This window comes from Telmatherina bonti (assembly GCF_933228915.1).
Source record: "Telmatherina bonti genome assembly, chromosome: 20".
NCBI lineage: Eukaryota > Metazoa > Chordata > Actinopteri > Atheriniformes > Telmatherinidae > Telmatherina > Telmatherina bonti.
The window spans coordinates 13,640,719-13,657,271 of NC_136618.1; the positions used below are offsets into that span (position 1 = coordinate 13,640,719).

At 40.0% G+C, this 16,553-nt stretch overlaps 1 protein-coding gene across 3 annotated transcripts in view; it reads left to right on the forward strand.

Moving 5' to 3' along the window:
* Positions 1 to 16,553, forward strand: part of relch (RAB11 binding and LisH domain, coiled-coil and HEAT repeat containing) — a 32,311-nt gene that overhangs the window by 5,332 nt on the left and 10,426 nt on the right. For 2 of the 3 annotated variants that reach the window (XM_079260095.1, XM_079260097.1), the window contains exons 2-23: positions 164 to 253; positions 2,625 to 2,696; positions 2,848 to 2,903; positions 3,054 to 3,167; positions 3,377 to 3,571; positions 4,010 to 4,104; positions 4,419 to 4,548; positions 4,675 to 4,832; positions 6,005 to 6,080; positions 6,163 to 6,258; positions 6,808 to 6,831; positions 9,927 to 10,039; positions 10,178 to 10,268; positions 10,973 to 11,044; positions 11,152 to 11,292; positions 11,448 to 11,612; positions 11,710 to 11,857; positions 11,986 to 12,142; positions 13,433 to 13,556; positions 13,850 to 13,898; positions 14,646 to 14,725; positions 16,417 to 16,523. In XM_079260095.1, coding sequence (XP_079116221.1) covers positions 164 to 253; positions 2,625 to 2,696; positions 2,848 to 2,903; positions 3,054 to 3,167; positions 3,377 to 3,571; positions 4,010 to 4,104; positions 4,419 to 4,548; positions 4,675 to 4,832; positions 6,005 to 6,080; positions 6,163 to 6,258; positions 6,808 to 6,831; positions 9,927 to 10,039; positions 10,178 to 10,268; positions 10,973 to 11,044; positions 11,152 to 11,292; positions 11,448 to 11,612; positions 11,710 to 11,857; positions 11,986 to 12,142; positions 13,433 to 13,556; positions 13,850 to 13,898; positions 14,646 to 14,725; positions 16,417 to 16,523 — 2,353 coding nt within the window. The remainder of the gene's footprint in view (positions 1 to 163; positions 254 to 2,624; positions 2,697 to 2,847; positions 2,904 to 3,053; positions 3,168 to 3,376; positions 3,572 to 4,009; positions 4,105 to 4,418; positions 4,549 to 4,674; positions 4,833 to 6,004; positions 6,081 to 6,162; positions 6,259 to 6,807; positions 6,832 to 9,926; positions 10,040 to 10,177; positions 10,269 to 10,972; positions 11,045 to 11,151; positions 11,293 to 11,447; positions 11,613 to 11,709; positions 11,858 to 11,985; positions 12,143 to 13,432; positions 13,557 to 13,849; positions 13,899 to 14,645; positions 14,726 to 16,416; positions 16,524 to 16,553) is intronic. The other variant, XM_079260096.1, reaches the window with a different exon arrangement.

Here is a 16,553-nt window from a genome sequence, read left to right on the forward strand (position 1 = left end):
TGTTGCAGTTAGCCCTCATCGAACACATCCCACTGATGCACTGTGACGTGTTTTTTTTTTTTGTTTTTTAAGCTCTGTGAATTGTGGGATCATCTGTCAAATCACATAATTACCATATGTGATTGTACCCTTGTCTAAATCTCTCCTCTGTGTCTCTGTTCAGATCGAGCAGGCAGCATTAGCACCTTGGACTCTCTGGACTTCGCACGTTACTCAGATGACGGCAACCGAGAGTCAGACGAACGGGTTGCAGGTAAGATGAACCAGACTGACCAGCCTCAACGTCAGAGGCCTGTTTCACCTTTTGGGGAAATGTAAGATCAGGAGAAAAGATAATGGCTGGCTGGGAGAGTTAAAAACAAAAAAAAGGCACCTGAAAGCTGCATTAATGACTGACAGTCACTGCTTTAGCATGCATGTTGAGCTGTGACATCCAACTATGTTAATTTTCATGATGTATTTAACCACACGGTGGAAGTATTGTCAACACATTTTACTTTCCAACATGCAGTGTGTTATTTTTATTTATTTATTTATTCACCCACCTTGGTTAAGGTAAACATGCCTCCTCCTATCAGCACTCACACCGTGGACTCAGTCAGTGAAATTTCTGGTACGCAGACCTGTCTCAGCATTCTTCTAAATAACACTCCCCCCCTCCTGCAGCTCTGTCGTGACACACTATGCAAAGGCTTTTTTTTTTTTTTTTTTTTTTTAAATCCAAAATAAATTAACAGTTTAATCTAATAATAATGACACATCAGCGCGTGCTGGTTTTAAGAGCAGCTGCTTAAATATGAGCCTGTTATCCTTTTCCATGTGAGTATTTTTAGATCATTACAAATCCTTTTATTGTTTTATTACAGCATGCAGGAGAAACAGGGTGCATTCCTGTCACCTACCAGTAGCCTTGATCTGATCTGTCTTTAATGACGCCAACATGAACACTTGGCTTTCTAGCCATGTCCATGCTGCCATAATACAATGTTTAATGCATTACCAGTGTAGGTCGCTGAGCCCCAAAAAGTCCCAGTTCAGAGCGGCAGCATGGATTTGTGGACAGAAACTTCAGCTGTTGATCTTTATTATTAACAGTTAAATGGTTTGATTTTGATCAGCTGATTGAAACGACGTGTTCCACAACGAGGGCGAAGTTAAAACCATGCAGCAGAGATGTTGGTTTCACCTTTACATACAAACTGTGCATCTTTTCAAATTGACCTCTATTCACACACATTCCCCGTCTACAAAATTGCCCCCCCCCCCCTCATATCTCTCTCATCTCCCCACCTCCTTTAGTTTTCAACCACACCTGCTCTCACCCCCTCCCCTCAACCTGTTATTCTTGCCAAGATGCCTGCCCCCAGCTGTCTGACTCTGGGTTTTCTGGCTTCCTCCTGACGTTGATCAAACCCCAGTGAAATTCTGGACAAGTCACTCCATCCAGACTAGCTTTTTTTTTTTTTCTTATTTTCTTTCTCCCTTTTTTCAGTTTTTTGTTTTCCATTTTGTTGCGATTGCAGCCTGTGCACTCTAGATCTGCTAGAAAACCTTGTAGACAAAGAAAGGATGAAGTGTTTATGATATTTACTTCTTCAGTGTTGCAGGCTTACTGACACTACTGAAAATTTGCAATGATCATAAAAAAATGATGGATCTCGACTTGTTATCAGAGCTTAAAATCCTGCCTGTATTTGATGCTTTCTATGAAGAACTACTGCACAGCTGATTTTCACCCTTGTCCTGGATATTGCATTGTTTATTTTAGGAGCAAAACATAAAAAAGCAGATTTTCAGTGCACAGCTACGCAACCTTGTTTCCTTGCTCCATTGCTTTTTTGCGTGTGGTATTACTCTGACGTGTCGTACGATCTTGTGTGTACTATATTTGCCTTTATTCAGTGTTAGCTATTAGAAATGCAGATTTTATTTTTGCAAATTGTGCTATTCAAGCATCTGCTGCTTCTGGCTATGTAAAATGTCAGACGCAGTTTGATGGTGGTATTCTGAACAATATGTTTTTGTAATGAGCTAAAAAAAAAAAAAAGATGCAATAGAGATTAGTTTTATATTGTGTCATGGTCTGATCGGTGATGACAAATTCCCCGAGCAGTGGCTGTCCTTTGAGTGGTTTGAATCCAAATGTCTAATTACATAATAATAAGAAATGTTTGGAAAAACAAACAAAACCTGTGTCAGACAGCTCCTAGATTATTAAGGATGATTTCAGAATTTGGATTATTTTCCTTACATTAACTGCAGTTTGACTCTTAATTTGACCCATTTTTATTCATTCAGGCACATATTTGTAATAAAAGGGGGAAATCAGGGCAGGGAATCCAGTCATTGAGATTTCTCTCAATGCATTCCCCACACCTGTCAAACAAACACAAGCCATCTTTACCACGTACCTCTGCTGCATGTGTTTTTAAACCCATGATTTGCATGCTTCCTTTTTTTGTTCCGTTTTATGACTCTTGATCTGTTTGTGTCGTTGTTTTTTTTTTTTTTTATTTCTTCTTTTTTTTTTTTTTATGCCCATCTTTGTTTTGTTTCTTCCCTGTCTTTGGTTGGATCCACTTCCTGTGTGTGTGTGTGTGTGTGTGTTGTCATTTCCTGTCCAGTGCTGGAGTTTGAGCTACGGAAAGCAAAGGAGACCATTCAGGCTCTGCGCGCCAACTTGACTCAGGCAGCAGGTGTGGCGTACTTTTAAACTTCTTCTCCACCTGAACCCTTTTTTTTGTTTCAGCTTTCTCTTTTCTTTTTTTTTTTTTATTGAGTTCATTCCTGTAGATAAAGTGATGTTCAGCATCCTGTCAAAGATTTAATATCTTCTCAATTTCTCAGAGAGCGAACTGCCCTCTCAGGAGAGAAAAAACCTCAAGTCAAGCCCTGAAATTCAGGTGGGGAATCTCATTTAAGCTTGTAAAATGTTTTCTTTTGTTAAAATCAATCAATAGTTTAGATATTTTCCTTTAAATTCAAAGCGAAGCAATAACTTGTCAGGGCTTGAGTCAATATCTGACAAGCTTTCTGTTTTCTTCCTACCGCAGGAGCCTATACGTCCACTGGAGAAAAGAGCCTTAAACTTCCTTGTGAATGAATATTTATTAAAAAACGAATACAAACTCTCATCAATCACCTTCTCTGATGAAAACGATGATCAGGTAACGGCTTTTTTGTGGCTGCTGCATCTGTGGGAGATGGAGTGAGAAAGGTTTAGATGTAGTTAGAAGGAAGAAAAGGAGGTAGACGTAAAATCATGACTGGTCATGTGACAAAACATATTCATTCATTAGTTTGGATTTTTTACCTTGTGTCCTGCTTAGAGCTACATAAATGCATGTAACAAACAAGTGTTGTTATTTATTCCTAGGACTTTGAGTTGTGGGACGATGTCGGCCTCAACATCCCAAAGCCCCCCGACCTGCTGCAGCTCTACAGGAATTGTGGCAGCACCCTCTCCTCACTGAAGAACATGGTGGATGTGTCAGTCGGGGTGGATTTTGGTGATCTCACAGGAAACTGCATCCCTCAAGAGACCCCAAAGAAGCCCGACTTGTCACAGCAGGTGTGTGTTAAAATGAACCTCTCATTCAGTTTTAACTAAAAGTGATGGAACGTCAGCAGCATTACGCAGTCGCTTCAGATTTTGCAAAGTTGCAGTAACAATAGGAACATATAAAAGCATGTATGTGTTGTGTTCAACGTGGAAAAAGTGCTCTGCAAACATGTAAACAGTCTGACACCCACTGCAGCTGTCCGAGAGGAATCGGACAGATGCACAGTTAGATAAATAGGTGGAACAAGTCAATTTTGCTCCGATATGATTTAACTTGTGATGTTTTGCTGAAACAGTCTTATTCAAAATGAAGTATCAAGTCTCTGTCTGTACACATACTCACCAGTCCAGTGACGTCCAGCCCTGGTTCTCAACGGCCAAAATCCTGCAGTTTTTTTCATGGATTCCCTGCTTCAACACATCTGACTCAAATTATGTCTTAAATAGCAACAAACGGAGGTGGTTCAAGAGTTGGAGTACCAGCTCAGCCTACTTAGCAGCGAGAAGCAGAGCCTTGCTGAGCAGATCAAGAAACTGCAGAGGTATGTGCACAAATGGTACAAGCTTCTGTGTCAGACAGGCTAAAGCACAGTGTGCTTTGATGCTGACGAGGTTTCCCTTTACAGTTAATAATGTCCACCACTACTGCTACGACCAGGCTGGGTGTGTGTATTCATCATTCTGCTTTATAATAACATGCAATGAAAGAATCACAGAGTTGGAGGCAGTTTTTATGTTGTCTTCCCACAAGCAAAAACTTTTGAGACATTTTACTGTTTCTGCCACTAATTTCTGTGTTGCTTCGCTGATAACAGTTAGATGGCGTTGTTGACAAGGTCTTTCATTTGCTTCACAGTGAGATTCAGACTCTGAAAAGGACCGTCTCCTCCCCACCTCCTGCCACACTGGACCTGGGCTCCCAGAATTCTCCTAACCCCTCCTCTTCTTCCACCGCCAGAGCTTCCCCCACTGACCCTCCCTGTGTGGTATGTTGTTACTCTGTCTATGGACTGGTTGTGTAAGGACGTATCAGAACAGTGTCTTTCCATTAATGCAGTCAATAAAATTAGTGGGCATTTCATTCGTTTATCCTAATTTGGTCTTCCTTTCAGCCTCCTACAGATAACGGCAAGTATCTAGACATCAGAGGCGTTTCAGAGGCTGAAAATAACCAAGGCCCTCCGTCCACTCAGAACTCATCACAGCCCCACCTACCGTCATGTGGAAAAATCAAGAGCCAGCCACGGGCCCAGTTCGATCAACCGAACAGGTGAGGTTGAGGAGAAGATGTACATGTTTGTGAAAAACATACCAACCATCCTGGTTATACAGAGGCTATTTTTCCTTAACATGCGGATTACCTTCATACAAACAATGTTATCCGTATTAAATTTAAAAAAAAAAAAGCAAACTAGTCTAAAAAAAAAAAAAGACTGAAAACAACCATTTGTTCCAGTGTCAGTCACTTCCTCATGCAATTTTTTTGAAACACCACAATAATTTTTTTTAAATCAGTCAGTGGAAACTCTGAAAGTATCTCCTCCTGGGCTTATTGCCAGACCATCTACCTTTTCCATCACCAAGGGTCTTCTCAAGGGAGCAGTTTGCAGCCGAGAATTATCAATCCACTTTACAATGGCTGCTTCTATCACAGGCTGGGTTTGATTGAACCAAACAAGCTAAATCGAAGCTTCCGTTTCAGCAACTTCTTAAAAGTTTTGTGGCGATTCACTGTTGACACTCAAAGGGCTTCGATTTTTTTCAAAACTGATTTATTGTGTGTCTTGCCACAGACTCCCAGGTAACGGTGAAACAGATTATTTCTTTTCACAGAAAACACTTTTCTATTTCAACTGCAGCATGTTACAGATTGGTTAGTGGGGCCTTTTTTTAAAATTTATTTTTAAAAGTTCTCCATGTAAATATGTGCTACACAGTAGATAATGATTATTCTTGTGTCACTAGGAGTGTGTTTGTAAGAAGTTGATTTGTCTTAATAAATATGTAAGTAATGTATGAATAAAATGAATAACTATGAATTCAGTTCCTTTGAGTCATCTTTACTCATTTTAGTGGCAGGAGGGAACCCATGGTGACTTTGAGTGCCCCACAGTGTCCACTAAAGTCTCCTCACTCATTTTGTTGCAGTAACAAAAATAACCACTAGAGGGAAGTAGTTAACAATTATTAAGTGGCTGCCTGGAGTAAATATGCCCTTTTTGACTTATAATTTAAAAAAAAAAAAATCCAACTAGATATAGTTTAAAAATATATGTATGTATATATTTTTTTCAAAATGTTAGAGTAGTTACAAGAAAAAGAAAAAGAATGGATCTTTCTTCCTTGCATGGTTCAGTCTCATCCTGTTTTTCAGTGGTTAGAACGATCTCTAAGTTCGTAGTTGTGACAGGACCATCTCATTTTCTGTTTCTGGTGTTCTAGGAAACTATCCCCGGCCTTCCAGCAAGCCTTGCTGTCCTTCTGCAGAATGTGTTCCGACAGCCGCCTCGGAGCAGAGGTCAGCACCACAAAGTACTCCAAATGAAATTGATACATTTCAGAACAGCACAGCAGCGTTATGCTATCGCCCCTGTCGCCAGGTGTCACGTATAGCAGACAGCGAGGATAGTGTGATGCTAATGCTGGGCCGCTGTCTTCCTCACATCGTCCCCAATGTCCTCCTTGCTAAACGAGAGGTAATCCCATTTCTGCTGCTCTTCTTCCTCTTCTTCGTCTGTTCCCTGTTTTCCGCCTTCATTGTTTTCATCGCAGGCTCCTTGCCTTAATGTCCAATAGATACACACAGAGCAGCAAGGTTAAGGTGCTCCAAAGATTCAGCTTATATTTTATGTGATGACATACTTTTAATTAAAATCTTAATTGGGTAGTTTTTTTTTTGTTTTTTTTCCAACCATAAACACCAAAAAACAAATGTGTCAAACCTTCTAAAGTCACAAAAAAACCCTTTATCCTTTAAAATTGCATCCATGTCACATATTTGGAGAGAATTTGTTTAGAAATTTTCAGTCTTAAAGTCAACCTTGCTGGCTTGTGTCTCATCTATTGATGGATTTGTGCCTTCTTTTAGGATGGCACTGGTTTTCACCAGTCATCATCATAATTTCTCCTCTGCTAGTTTTGTCGCCCTCTTACATTTTGCTGCCTTTTACCTTCACTGGTTTTATTTTTATTCCTCTCTCTTCGTCTCACTCATTCTCTCACTCTCATGCATGCCTCTCTTCTAGAGAATGGTTGCACATCTTTGCCAGGTGAGTCTTTCATGCACTCATCTGCATGGTTCTGACATGACCTGTAGATCAGAAATATGGGAACAATGACCAAAGCTACAACTGCTGACACAGACAGTTTTTTTCTTCCTTTTTTCTTCGTTTTTTTCATGTGCAAAGTTCAGGCATTTCTAAAAAAAAAAAAAAAAAAAAGACTTATGTTAGTCTGAACATTTTTTTTTTTTTTTAAAAGAAATTGACGTGTAATTTGAACATGCAGAATGCAATGTTTGACTAAGTTCAGCAGTTTTAGCTTCATACAGGTCATACTGTATTTTATATTGTCTTTTATTTGCCCGTTGTTCCCCTTTCTGTTTTATTTGCTGCAGCTTCTTTGCTTACTGGGGTTTTGCAGTTTTAGTTGCAGTGGTAGCAGTTAATGGAAACAGATTTCCAATAAAATGCTATATCTCTGAATCTAAATAAAGGTTTTTTTTTCTTTTGTTCATGTTTTTCTTAGATTTACTAAACATAAACCAGCTTTTTCTCTAATGTTGCCAAACTAAGTCCATTTTATTTTTTCTAAAAACTGATTTTTTATTTTTTTTTCCTTTGAGAAGAAAAGAAAAATGGGATTTTTTTTAATGGAGTTGAACTGAATGAGCTGCTTGCTCTGAGCTGTAATGCAGACATCTGCTAAGGTGTTGCGTTCACACTAACTACCTGCATGCAGTTACCGTTTTGTGAATGTCAGCCACTGTGTACACAAACACTGTCTTTTGCGCAGCACTGAAACCTGATAGCACATTAAATTTAAGTGTCTTAAAGAGGTAAGTCAGGTTGGATTTGTTCAAAGAGGGGCTGCTTTGCATATCACCATGGTTACCTTGCTGGAATTAACCACAGGCAGTTATAGAAAACTTTATCTCTTCACAAAATCAGAGTAAACAAATGGAAAGGAGAGGCTGGCAAGAAAGTCAAAACAGAACATTATGTTTAGGGGTGTCTTTTAGATTGATGTGGACTTTGCACTGTGTCCGTTAGATCCACAGCCCATGACAGTGTGTATTCATACACACATGCAGCTGCTCATGCTTCCACCGTGCAACATGAAGCTTTCAAACCACCGCAAGCGTGGAGACACACCTTTAGCTGTTTGAATGTGACACCCACTTAAGAACAAAAGGTGTTTGACTTGAAACGGTAGTATGATATAGCGGGACTCTGCCTGCCACTTGGCTGTACTATCAGAATCTGTAAATCATTATGCTTTTTTTCCAGATACAGGAATGGCTTGTAGTGGAGCAATGTGATTTGCATTCGTCGTACTCTTTATTTGCACTAGTAGAAAAGGAGAGATTTGTGTTCATTTGCTAGAGCAAAGCTCTGCTTTATGGAGAGAGTAAGGTACATGCAGGCTCTGCAAATTGACATCCTTTTGTTTTCTACTTGGATATTTAATAAATTTCTGACAGAAGAAGGAAGCACAGATATTACTGGAATGATTTATGAAAGAAAAATACTAAGAATGCATTCGCTCATTCCTGCTGTGTTGAAAATGAGCTGTTAAATGGTGTTCAGTCAGATATTGCAAGAAGTTGGGTGCTCAGCACCTTCTTTTATCAGCCGCATTGTTGGTGTTTGGATTAATGAGTTAATGCACCAACAGCGTGAATATCTAGAAGAATGAGGCAACATATACAAACCGTTTTCCTGGAAACAAACGGGAGATTTAGGGCTGAAGACATTACTGTGTAGTGCATACAGTTAATGTAAATATGGCATTAGTTTTGCAGGCATTTGATTTTGAACAAGTTAAAGATTTAACTTGATGATCATCATGTTTGAGGAGTCAGGGTTCTACAAGGATTTTCAACCCAAAATGTTTCAGTAGAGGAAAAGTTAGGGAACCCACAAAACCATCACTACTAAGTAAAACCAGAATTAGTTGAAACATTACCGATAAAAGAGCGATAGATCTATAGACTAATCCTTTGTAGAAGGTTTACTACCTCTGATCTTCGAAGAGCAGCATCGTGGCCGCTGTTTGTGAATCTTGGCGTCGTTCTGTCCGCTCTACCTGCCCACAGTGTTTACCCAGGACGGGTCAGATGTTTCGCCTCCTGAAGGAGTCTTCACATCAGAAATGCTGATGTTCGCTCAGAAATAGAAAAGGGTCAGCGTGGTTTTTGGCTTTTAGATGTGTTCTCGTTATAAATTCCTCCACTTTTATCAAGGCAGACCTTGAATAACAACTCTTAAGAAGTTTCATAGTACTTTCAGAGGCCACAGGGGGGAAGAAAAGATTGAATGTGACAGCTAAAATGATTTCTCACTTGCCGATTTTTGCAGTTTTGTGACCCTTGAACTGATTTTTTCCCGGACTGAACTGACGTGTGAATACCGGTTTTTGTTTTTTTTTATGCTTTAAAAGTTTGCCAGCATGGCACTGACTTCAGAGCGTCGGTCCGGTGACTCATCCCAGAGTCTCTGAGTTGGGTTCATCCATCCATCCAGTGTTTGGGGTTTTGCTTGTTCTTCCAACACTTGACAGGAATATATGATATCTTACTGAAAAAAAAGGAGCATATTTTTAACTTTGTGTGCACTCTCTAATTTCGGTGTGTGTGGCGGGAATGTGGGGCTGACCACAGTTTGGCCGTGGAGGCCCTGCATCAAGGGCAGCTGAGCTCTCTCCCCTTTGGCTGCAAGACCCACGAACTCTGTCTGAACTCTGGGATAGAGCTCCGTTTTAGGAGGGGGGCGGGGGTGGGGGGACTTTAGGTGTATGTGTGTCTGTCAGTGTGGAGTCGTGTCGAGTATGTGCATGCAACTTGGTAAGCTTTTCCCGTATGTGGCTCCAAAGCCAAATGAGTCAGTGTGTAACACCAGCAAGGTATGACAGGTAAGCATGTTGTCAGCGGTGTTGACTGACTCCTGTTGGTTTTCAGAGGCGACCCTGTTGTTTCCCTTTGTCCCCGACTCTTCTCCTCCTTAAACACTTCCTTGTTCTTTCCTATTTGTGCTCCTCCGTAGATTGACAAACCTATATGACAACAATTACTATCCTTTACTAGATTTAGCAAATAGTGGTGAAATCTGATGGCAGCTCTTTCTGTCTCTCTTTCTAACATCAGGAGTTGATTCCACTCATCTTGTGTACTGCATGCCTTCACCCGGAGCCTAAAGAGAGGGACCAGCTCCTCCACATCCTCTTTAACTTAATTAAAAGACCAGATGATGAGCAGAGGTATGGATATTTAGATGCATATTGGCCCAGTCGTCTGCATAGTTGTTATTAACTGAACCATTTTAACACATTTACTAATTTCAGGAGTGTTAACTGTGCTTGTGTTATTTATATATATATTTTATTTTTTTTTAAAAGACAAATGATCTTGACGGGCTGCGTTGCATTTGCAAAGCATGTGGGTCCCACTCGTGTCGAGGCGGAGCTCCTTCCTCAGTGCTGGGAACAGGTACAGTATATTTACTGCGTTTTACTGAACGATCTGCCATCACAGTGCATGTCTGTAAAGTTTCACTCACCCACTCCTTTTGCCAACAAAAATACCTTAAATCTTCTCGGCATAGATTCAACAGGGTGTTGGAAACATTCTTCTAATATTATGCTCCATATAGATATGATAGCATCACGTTGTTTGTCCGATGCATGTCGATGATGAGGATGTGCTGTTCCGCCACATCCCAAAGCTTCTCTATGGGACTGCAGTCTGGTGACTGTTGACGCCATTGGAGTAAAGTGAACTCATGGTTCACTTTACTCCAGGATGTGTACCATTCAGAAAATCAGACGTGCTTCCATTGAGAATCCCATTCAGTGTTGTTTTAATTTCACTTTCGGATTTACAAAAATTCTTATCACGAAGCCGATGAGTGTCCTTGATATGGATGTGAGAGCAGTTTTGTTTTTATTGCCACCTGTGTCACCGCATTCGTGTTCAACAAAATCTGCTGTCATGGCAACGGCAGCTGCCAGCAGTTTGGAGGCTGAGAATCTGCAGAAAAATACAAATTGTGGTTTTCACAGGGTCAGGATGTTGATGATCGTCTCGTTGTTTCCATTCCACAGTGGCTGCACTCCCGTCTATCCTTCCTTTTCTTTCAGCTTTTGTTTCTCTTTCACCTCCAACAATTCTTTTTCTAAATTTGTCCTTCACAGATCAACCACAAATATCCAGAGAGGAGATTGCTGGTGGCCGAGTCGTGTGGAGCCTTAGCGCCTTACTTGCCTGTAAGAACACATTGAGCGCGTGATGAAAATGGAAAAAAAAAAAGTGCACAAATGTGGCTGAATGTAAAAACGCGAGAATTTTTTTGTGTTGCTTTGTGTGTCTGCAGAAGGAGATTCGCAGCTCCCTGGTGTTGTCCATGTTGCAGCAGATGCTTGCTGACGATAAAGCTGACATGGTCAGGGAGGCTGTGGTCAAAAGTCTGGGCATTATCATGGGGTATATCGATGACTCTGACAAGTACTCCCAGGTATTTTAGTTCTGTTACTGTGTTGTTGGTTTTTTTTAAATAGACTAATTATGTCTTAAAATGATTGCTCCAAAGATGTATCTCTGCTGTTTGAGCTGTTAATCAGTGTTTGCTGACTTGATTCTTTTGACTTGATTTTCTTTTGTTCATTGCAGGGTTTTGAGTTAATGCTGCTGTCCCTTGGGGACCCATCAGAGCGAGTGGTCAATGCTGTCCACCAGGTCTTTATTCCTGCCTTTTCTGCCTGGGCTACAGAACTTGGCAGCCTTCACACTGCACTCATCCCTTCTCTGCTGACACGTATAGAAAAACTACTTATGGTGAGTAATCGTGTGTTGACTTAAAACTTCTGGAGAAATTCAAGGCTTGAAACCGAACAAATGATCTTTTCATGCTAAATGATGCTTCTTTCTGCAGCAAGGAGAGCACAGTCTGGATGAACACAAGCTACATATTTTTCTGTCGGCCCTTCAGTCCCTTATCCCTCCTCTGTTTGCCGTGGTGCTGCAGAACGCACCCTTCACCAGCAGAGCCAGGCTCCACGGAGATTTACCTGCAATAGAAGGTGGGATGGTGGTCTAACAGAAGCACACACGGGTCACCTATTGGAGATGACAGGAATTTAGTTTATGTTTACTTAACCAGTGGTTTGATGTCTACTTCTTTACTTAACCTGTTCCTTTGGTTCTACAGTGACCCGGTTCCCCAGGCCAGCTTCTCCCCTGCAGGATGTGGCCACCATCATCGGCAGCAGAGAGATGCTAAGCGCCCTGCTGCTTCTCTATGACCACCAGCTGGAGCACGAGGGAACCACTGGCTGGGACAGCCTGCTATGGGTGGTCAACCAATTGTAAGAAACACACAAACACTCAGTCAAAGTTGCATTTCCATCCCTCAGAGGGCATTCCTTTGACTCACACTGTTTTTTTTTTGGTTACTTTGAAGAGTTGTAACCATAACGACAACATTTATGATTCAAGACTCATACTGATTTACAAAACTCCTAAACAATGCTGATTGCTTAAACCAGACCTTTCTAACCTTATCTAACTTCTAATAAGTCGGTAAGTACACCCTCAAAATTTAATCTAAAACATCATTATTTTATACTTCATGTGCTAGTTTGTCTACATCAGCTGTAAATATACAGATGGGCTTCCTGTCTGAGCCCTCTACACACTAAATAAACTGAATACCTTACTTCACACATCCTGTTTCCTGGATTTTTTCCCCAAATGTTTGACCTTAGCACTCCCACATGCAGTCAGACGTGTTCCAGTATACTCAAATGGGGACCGGCACATGGTTTTGGTCCGTTCCTTGTTCCACTGCTCAAACTGGGTCCACATGTAGACCTCCCTCCTGAGGCCCCTTCTGTTTGAGCCAATCAAATGTGAGCATGGCCAGACAGCTTTGGCTAAATGAGCAAAACTTAGCTTTTGGGTTCTGTAAAGATATTATAGAGATTTCAGTTTTTATTTATTTGTAAAAGAAAAAAAAAAAGAAGAAAAAAGTCCATATTAAGAAAAAATTGCTACAACTTTTGTAAAATTGTACTTCAGGTTTGTAATATTTTTAAAAAATTAAATTTTAAAAGATTTACATTTTTAAAATTTTAAAAGCAACAGGATTAAATCTTAGATTAGAGCACAGCTGTGCATATATTTGATTTATGACATCAATATTAACCCAAATAGTTTCTGTTTATTATATGATATAAAATGAAATCTAAATCTAAATGTGCATTTACAAAGAAAACAAATAAGCAATATAGATTTAAAGTATGTTAAAATTCTTTTATAGTTTTTTTTTTTCTATGCTTGGCTGTTTTACTGTCATTGTATGATAGTAAAACAGTACAGTATTTACTGCCTTCTACTTTGGGACAATTTTTTTTTTTAATGAATTATGTCACCCTGAGATTAAGTACACAGATTGTTACATTATGACATCATTGTCTGTACTCGACAACCTGCTTCTGCTTTTCAAAGAGTGAGCCGTGCTTGGCATTTTGATTAGATTAAATTGATTTATGTCCCCAAAGTATGAGCGCTCACCTGCTCATACACACACATGTTGTAGGGCAATACTAGAAGACAATATGTACATACCAATGTCTGTCCATCTGCTCTCCTTCCAGCCTGCCTCAGCTCATAGAGATTGTTGGTCGCATCAATGTCACGTCATCCACATGTGTCCACGAGTTCTCTCGCTTCTTCTGGAGGTTCTGTCGCACGTTCGGCAAGATTTTCACCAACACTAAGGTGCAGTCATCTCATCCATGGAGATGAAATACTCGTCTGAAGCTACGTTCAGTTCGGCCTGAGCAGGTCCTCCAAAAGCCCATTTATCCTCGAAAAATGGCCAAATTATCATTTATGTTCTGAAAAATCTTTAAATTGAAGTTGGAGATGTGAATTTCAACTTCCTGCTAAAGGGCTTGCAGTGCAGTGCCTCATCTTTTTCTCCAGCATTATAAATCTGACGTGCACAGTCTGTATTTGATGGATATACAAATAAAATGGTGATGTTTTATGTCTCCTTTTGACCTTTTCAGGTGAAACCACAGTTCCAGGAGATTCTCCGTCTATCTGAAGAAAATGTTGGTAAGGATTGTTTTTTGTTTTTGCTGGTTTTTTTTTAAACATTTGCACACTTTTCTGGCCCTGTCATGAAAATGTTGATAGGTGGAGTTAAGACACAGACACCATTGATGTAAACAAGCTATTTGCAGCCTGTTATGGGTGTTCCCCTTCTTTTCTTTTTTTATCTGATTCCAGACATGTTTCTGTCGTTATGAGGAGGTGCTCGGTCTCCTTTCATTGCCAAGTAATTTAGCTTTGGTATTGTGGCCATTCACGACATGTGGTTTGTGCTGGGACCCTGTCGCTGTTGACGTCTTCACGAGCTTTTTGTATTTATTGCCCAGTTCAGTGGGTTTTTGCAATCCCACAACAATGTAATGTACACCGAGGCCACATTTTTTGTAGACACGTTCTTGTTAACAAATGTTCAGTACGATATGATCGATTGTAACTCTTTTCTTCATGCCCTGTCATGTTTATTTGTATGTTGGGAGTAATTTCCCTGATTTTCCCACAGAAAAAAATAAGTCCTGCACTTGAGTCACATACGTAATAAAGTCACAACAACTCTCTCTGTCTCTCTCTATAGCTTCTTGTACAGCACAACTACAAGAAAATAGATTAATAAATTCTGGTAGTTACAGGATAAAAGAGGCAGTTAATGTTAATTAATTCAACAAACTTCTATATCCTGTCATTTATCTTGCACTTTCTTTATTTTATGACTTGTATTCTGAAGTGCTTCTCAACCGTTTGCTATTTTGTCAGATGCTTCAGCAGGGAATGGTATTCTGACCAAAGCCACCGTCCCCATCTACGCCACCGGGGTCCTGACATGTTATAACCAGGTAACTTAGCAACATCTGACTTAAAGCTCGAATCTTTTTATGCTTTCTAGTGTTCGGCATCTGCTTCAGTTACATGTAAAATGTTAATTTGGTGCTGTGCTTTATTTTGCATATCATATATTGTTACTTTTTTCTTCAACAAAAGTTTGTGTTGGATGAGAAATCCTTCTTATCTTCTCTGCAAAACTGACTCAAACTATTTTATGAATTTAATGAAGCGATGACAGTACCATGAATATACAAAAATATGTGGTAAAATGGGGAATTGTATTTACAGGAAGCTTAGAAAAATGCTTAAAGTCATTATTAAATATTTCCATGAGTTTCCTGCAGAGTAAAGCTGCCACAACGAGTCATCCTAAATATAGAAAATTTGTGTCCTGTGCCTGTTTTTTAAGATGTAGAACCCTATGAAATTATTGTAAAGGGAACACTTGTTGATTTATTAAGATGGGTAGATGCCTGCATATCTGTTACTGGTAAAGAAAAAATAAACACAATAAGTACAGATGGAGAGATGGAGAAAAAAAGCTTGCCTAAAAAAAAAAAAATAAAAAAAAAGTCACTTTCAAGATAAATTTCTATGAATATCCCTCTGGAACGATGCTGCTGTAGCTCTAAACTTCTAATAAACCATAAAACAATATGTGAACATATGTACTCAAAGACCGCTCTGATTTAATAAAGCAGAACAAACTTAGAGATGTTTTTAGGTCTCCACGGTTGCTGGGCATCTGTTCTCAGCATCCCCTAATGGGGAGACCAGAGTCTGAAAGCTTGTTGTCCGACATCCGGTCAGACTTTCTGCTGTGAAAAAGGTCTGCAGCCCTCCGTTTTATGTGTAGAAGTGTGTAAAGCTGATTCTTTGTTTTCCAGGTCTGCTCTATTAAGATTTAAATACATTGAATATTTACAGCATTTTGCATGTATTAACAGTGGGAAGTGTGTCGCTTTTAATGTGTAAAGAAAACAAGCTGAACAAGAAACTAATGAAATGAGTACATGTTGCTACATGGAGGTAAGTGTTAGGCCCAAAAGACATGAAGAATCTAAATGAGAAATAATTTGTCTCGCTGGAACAAACAAAAACAACCCTAGTTTAATGACCCCTTCTTCTCATTTTTATATGAAGAAAGTGAATACCATTACGCTTTGGATTATTGTTTGGTCTATTCTATTCTATTCTATTCTATTCTACAGTCATTTAGCAGACAATTTTATCCAAACATACACAATCATAGCCCAATAGGCACATTGGGGGGCAACTTGGGGTTCAGTGTCTTGCCCAAGGACACTTCGGCACATGATCAGGGGAAGCTTGGAATCAATCTCCCAACTTTCCAGTTTCCAGTTGCAAGACAACTGCTGTTTCTCCTGAGCTACAGCCGCCATTTATTGCCATTTGGGGAACTCCACACCAAAACAAGTCCACTTACCACATATTCTGTTTTGATTTTAGATTCACAAAATAATCCAGCACTTTCCAAACACAGTGGAGCTGAGGAATGCTGGATTTGGTGTCAGCTTTAAGCACAATGTGTCAACAAAAAAAAAAAATGTCCTCAGCAGCTCAGCACAGTTTATGTCAGAATAGCAAGAAAAACGAACCGTAACAACAGGAACCGAGGATTTACATGCACTTTTGGTTGATCCTGTGATGTGTCTGAATTAAACATATCACATCTATAAAGGAGGAGGATCGCAAGCTGTTGGTGGGTTTCCTGGAGGATGTCATGACGACTCTGTCTCTGTCCCATGCACCACTCGACAGCCTGAAGGCCTCCTTTGTAGAGTTGGGGTGAGACGTACACACACACACATGTCCATG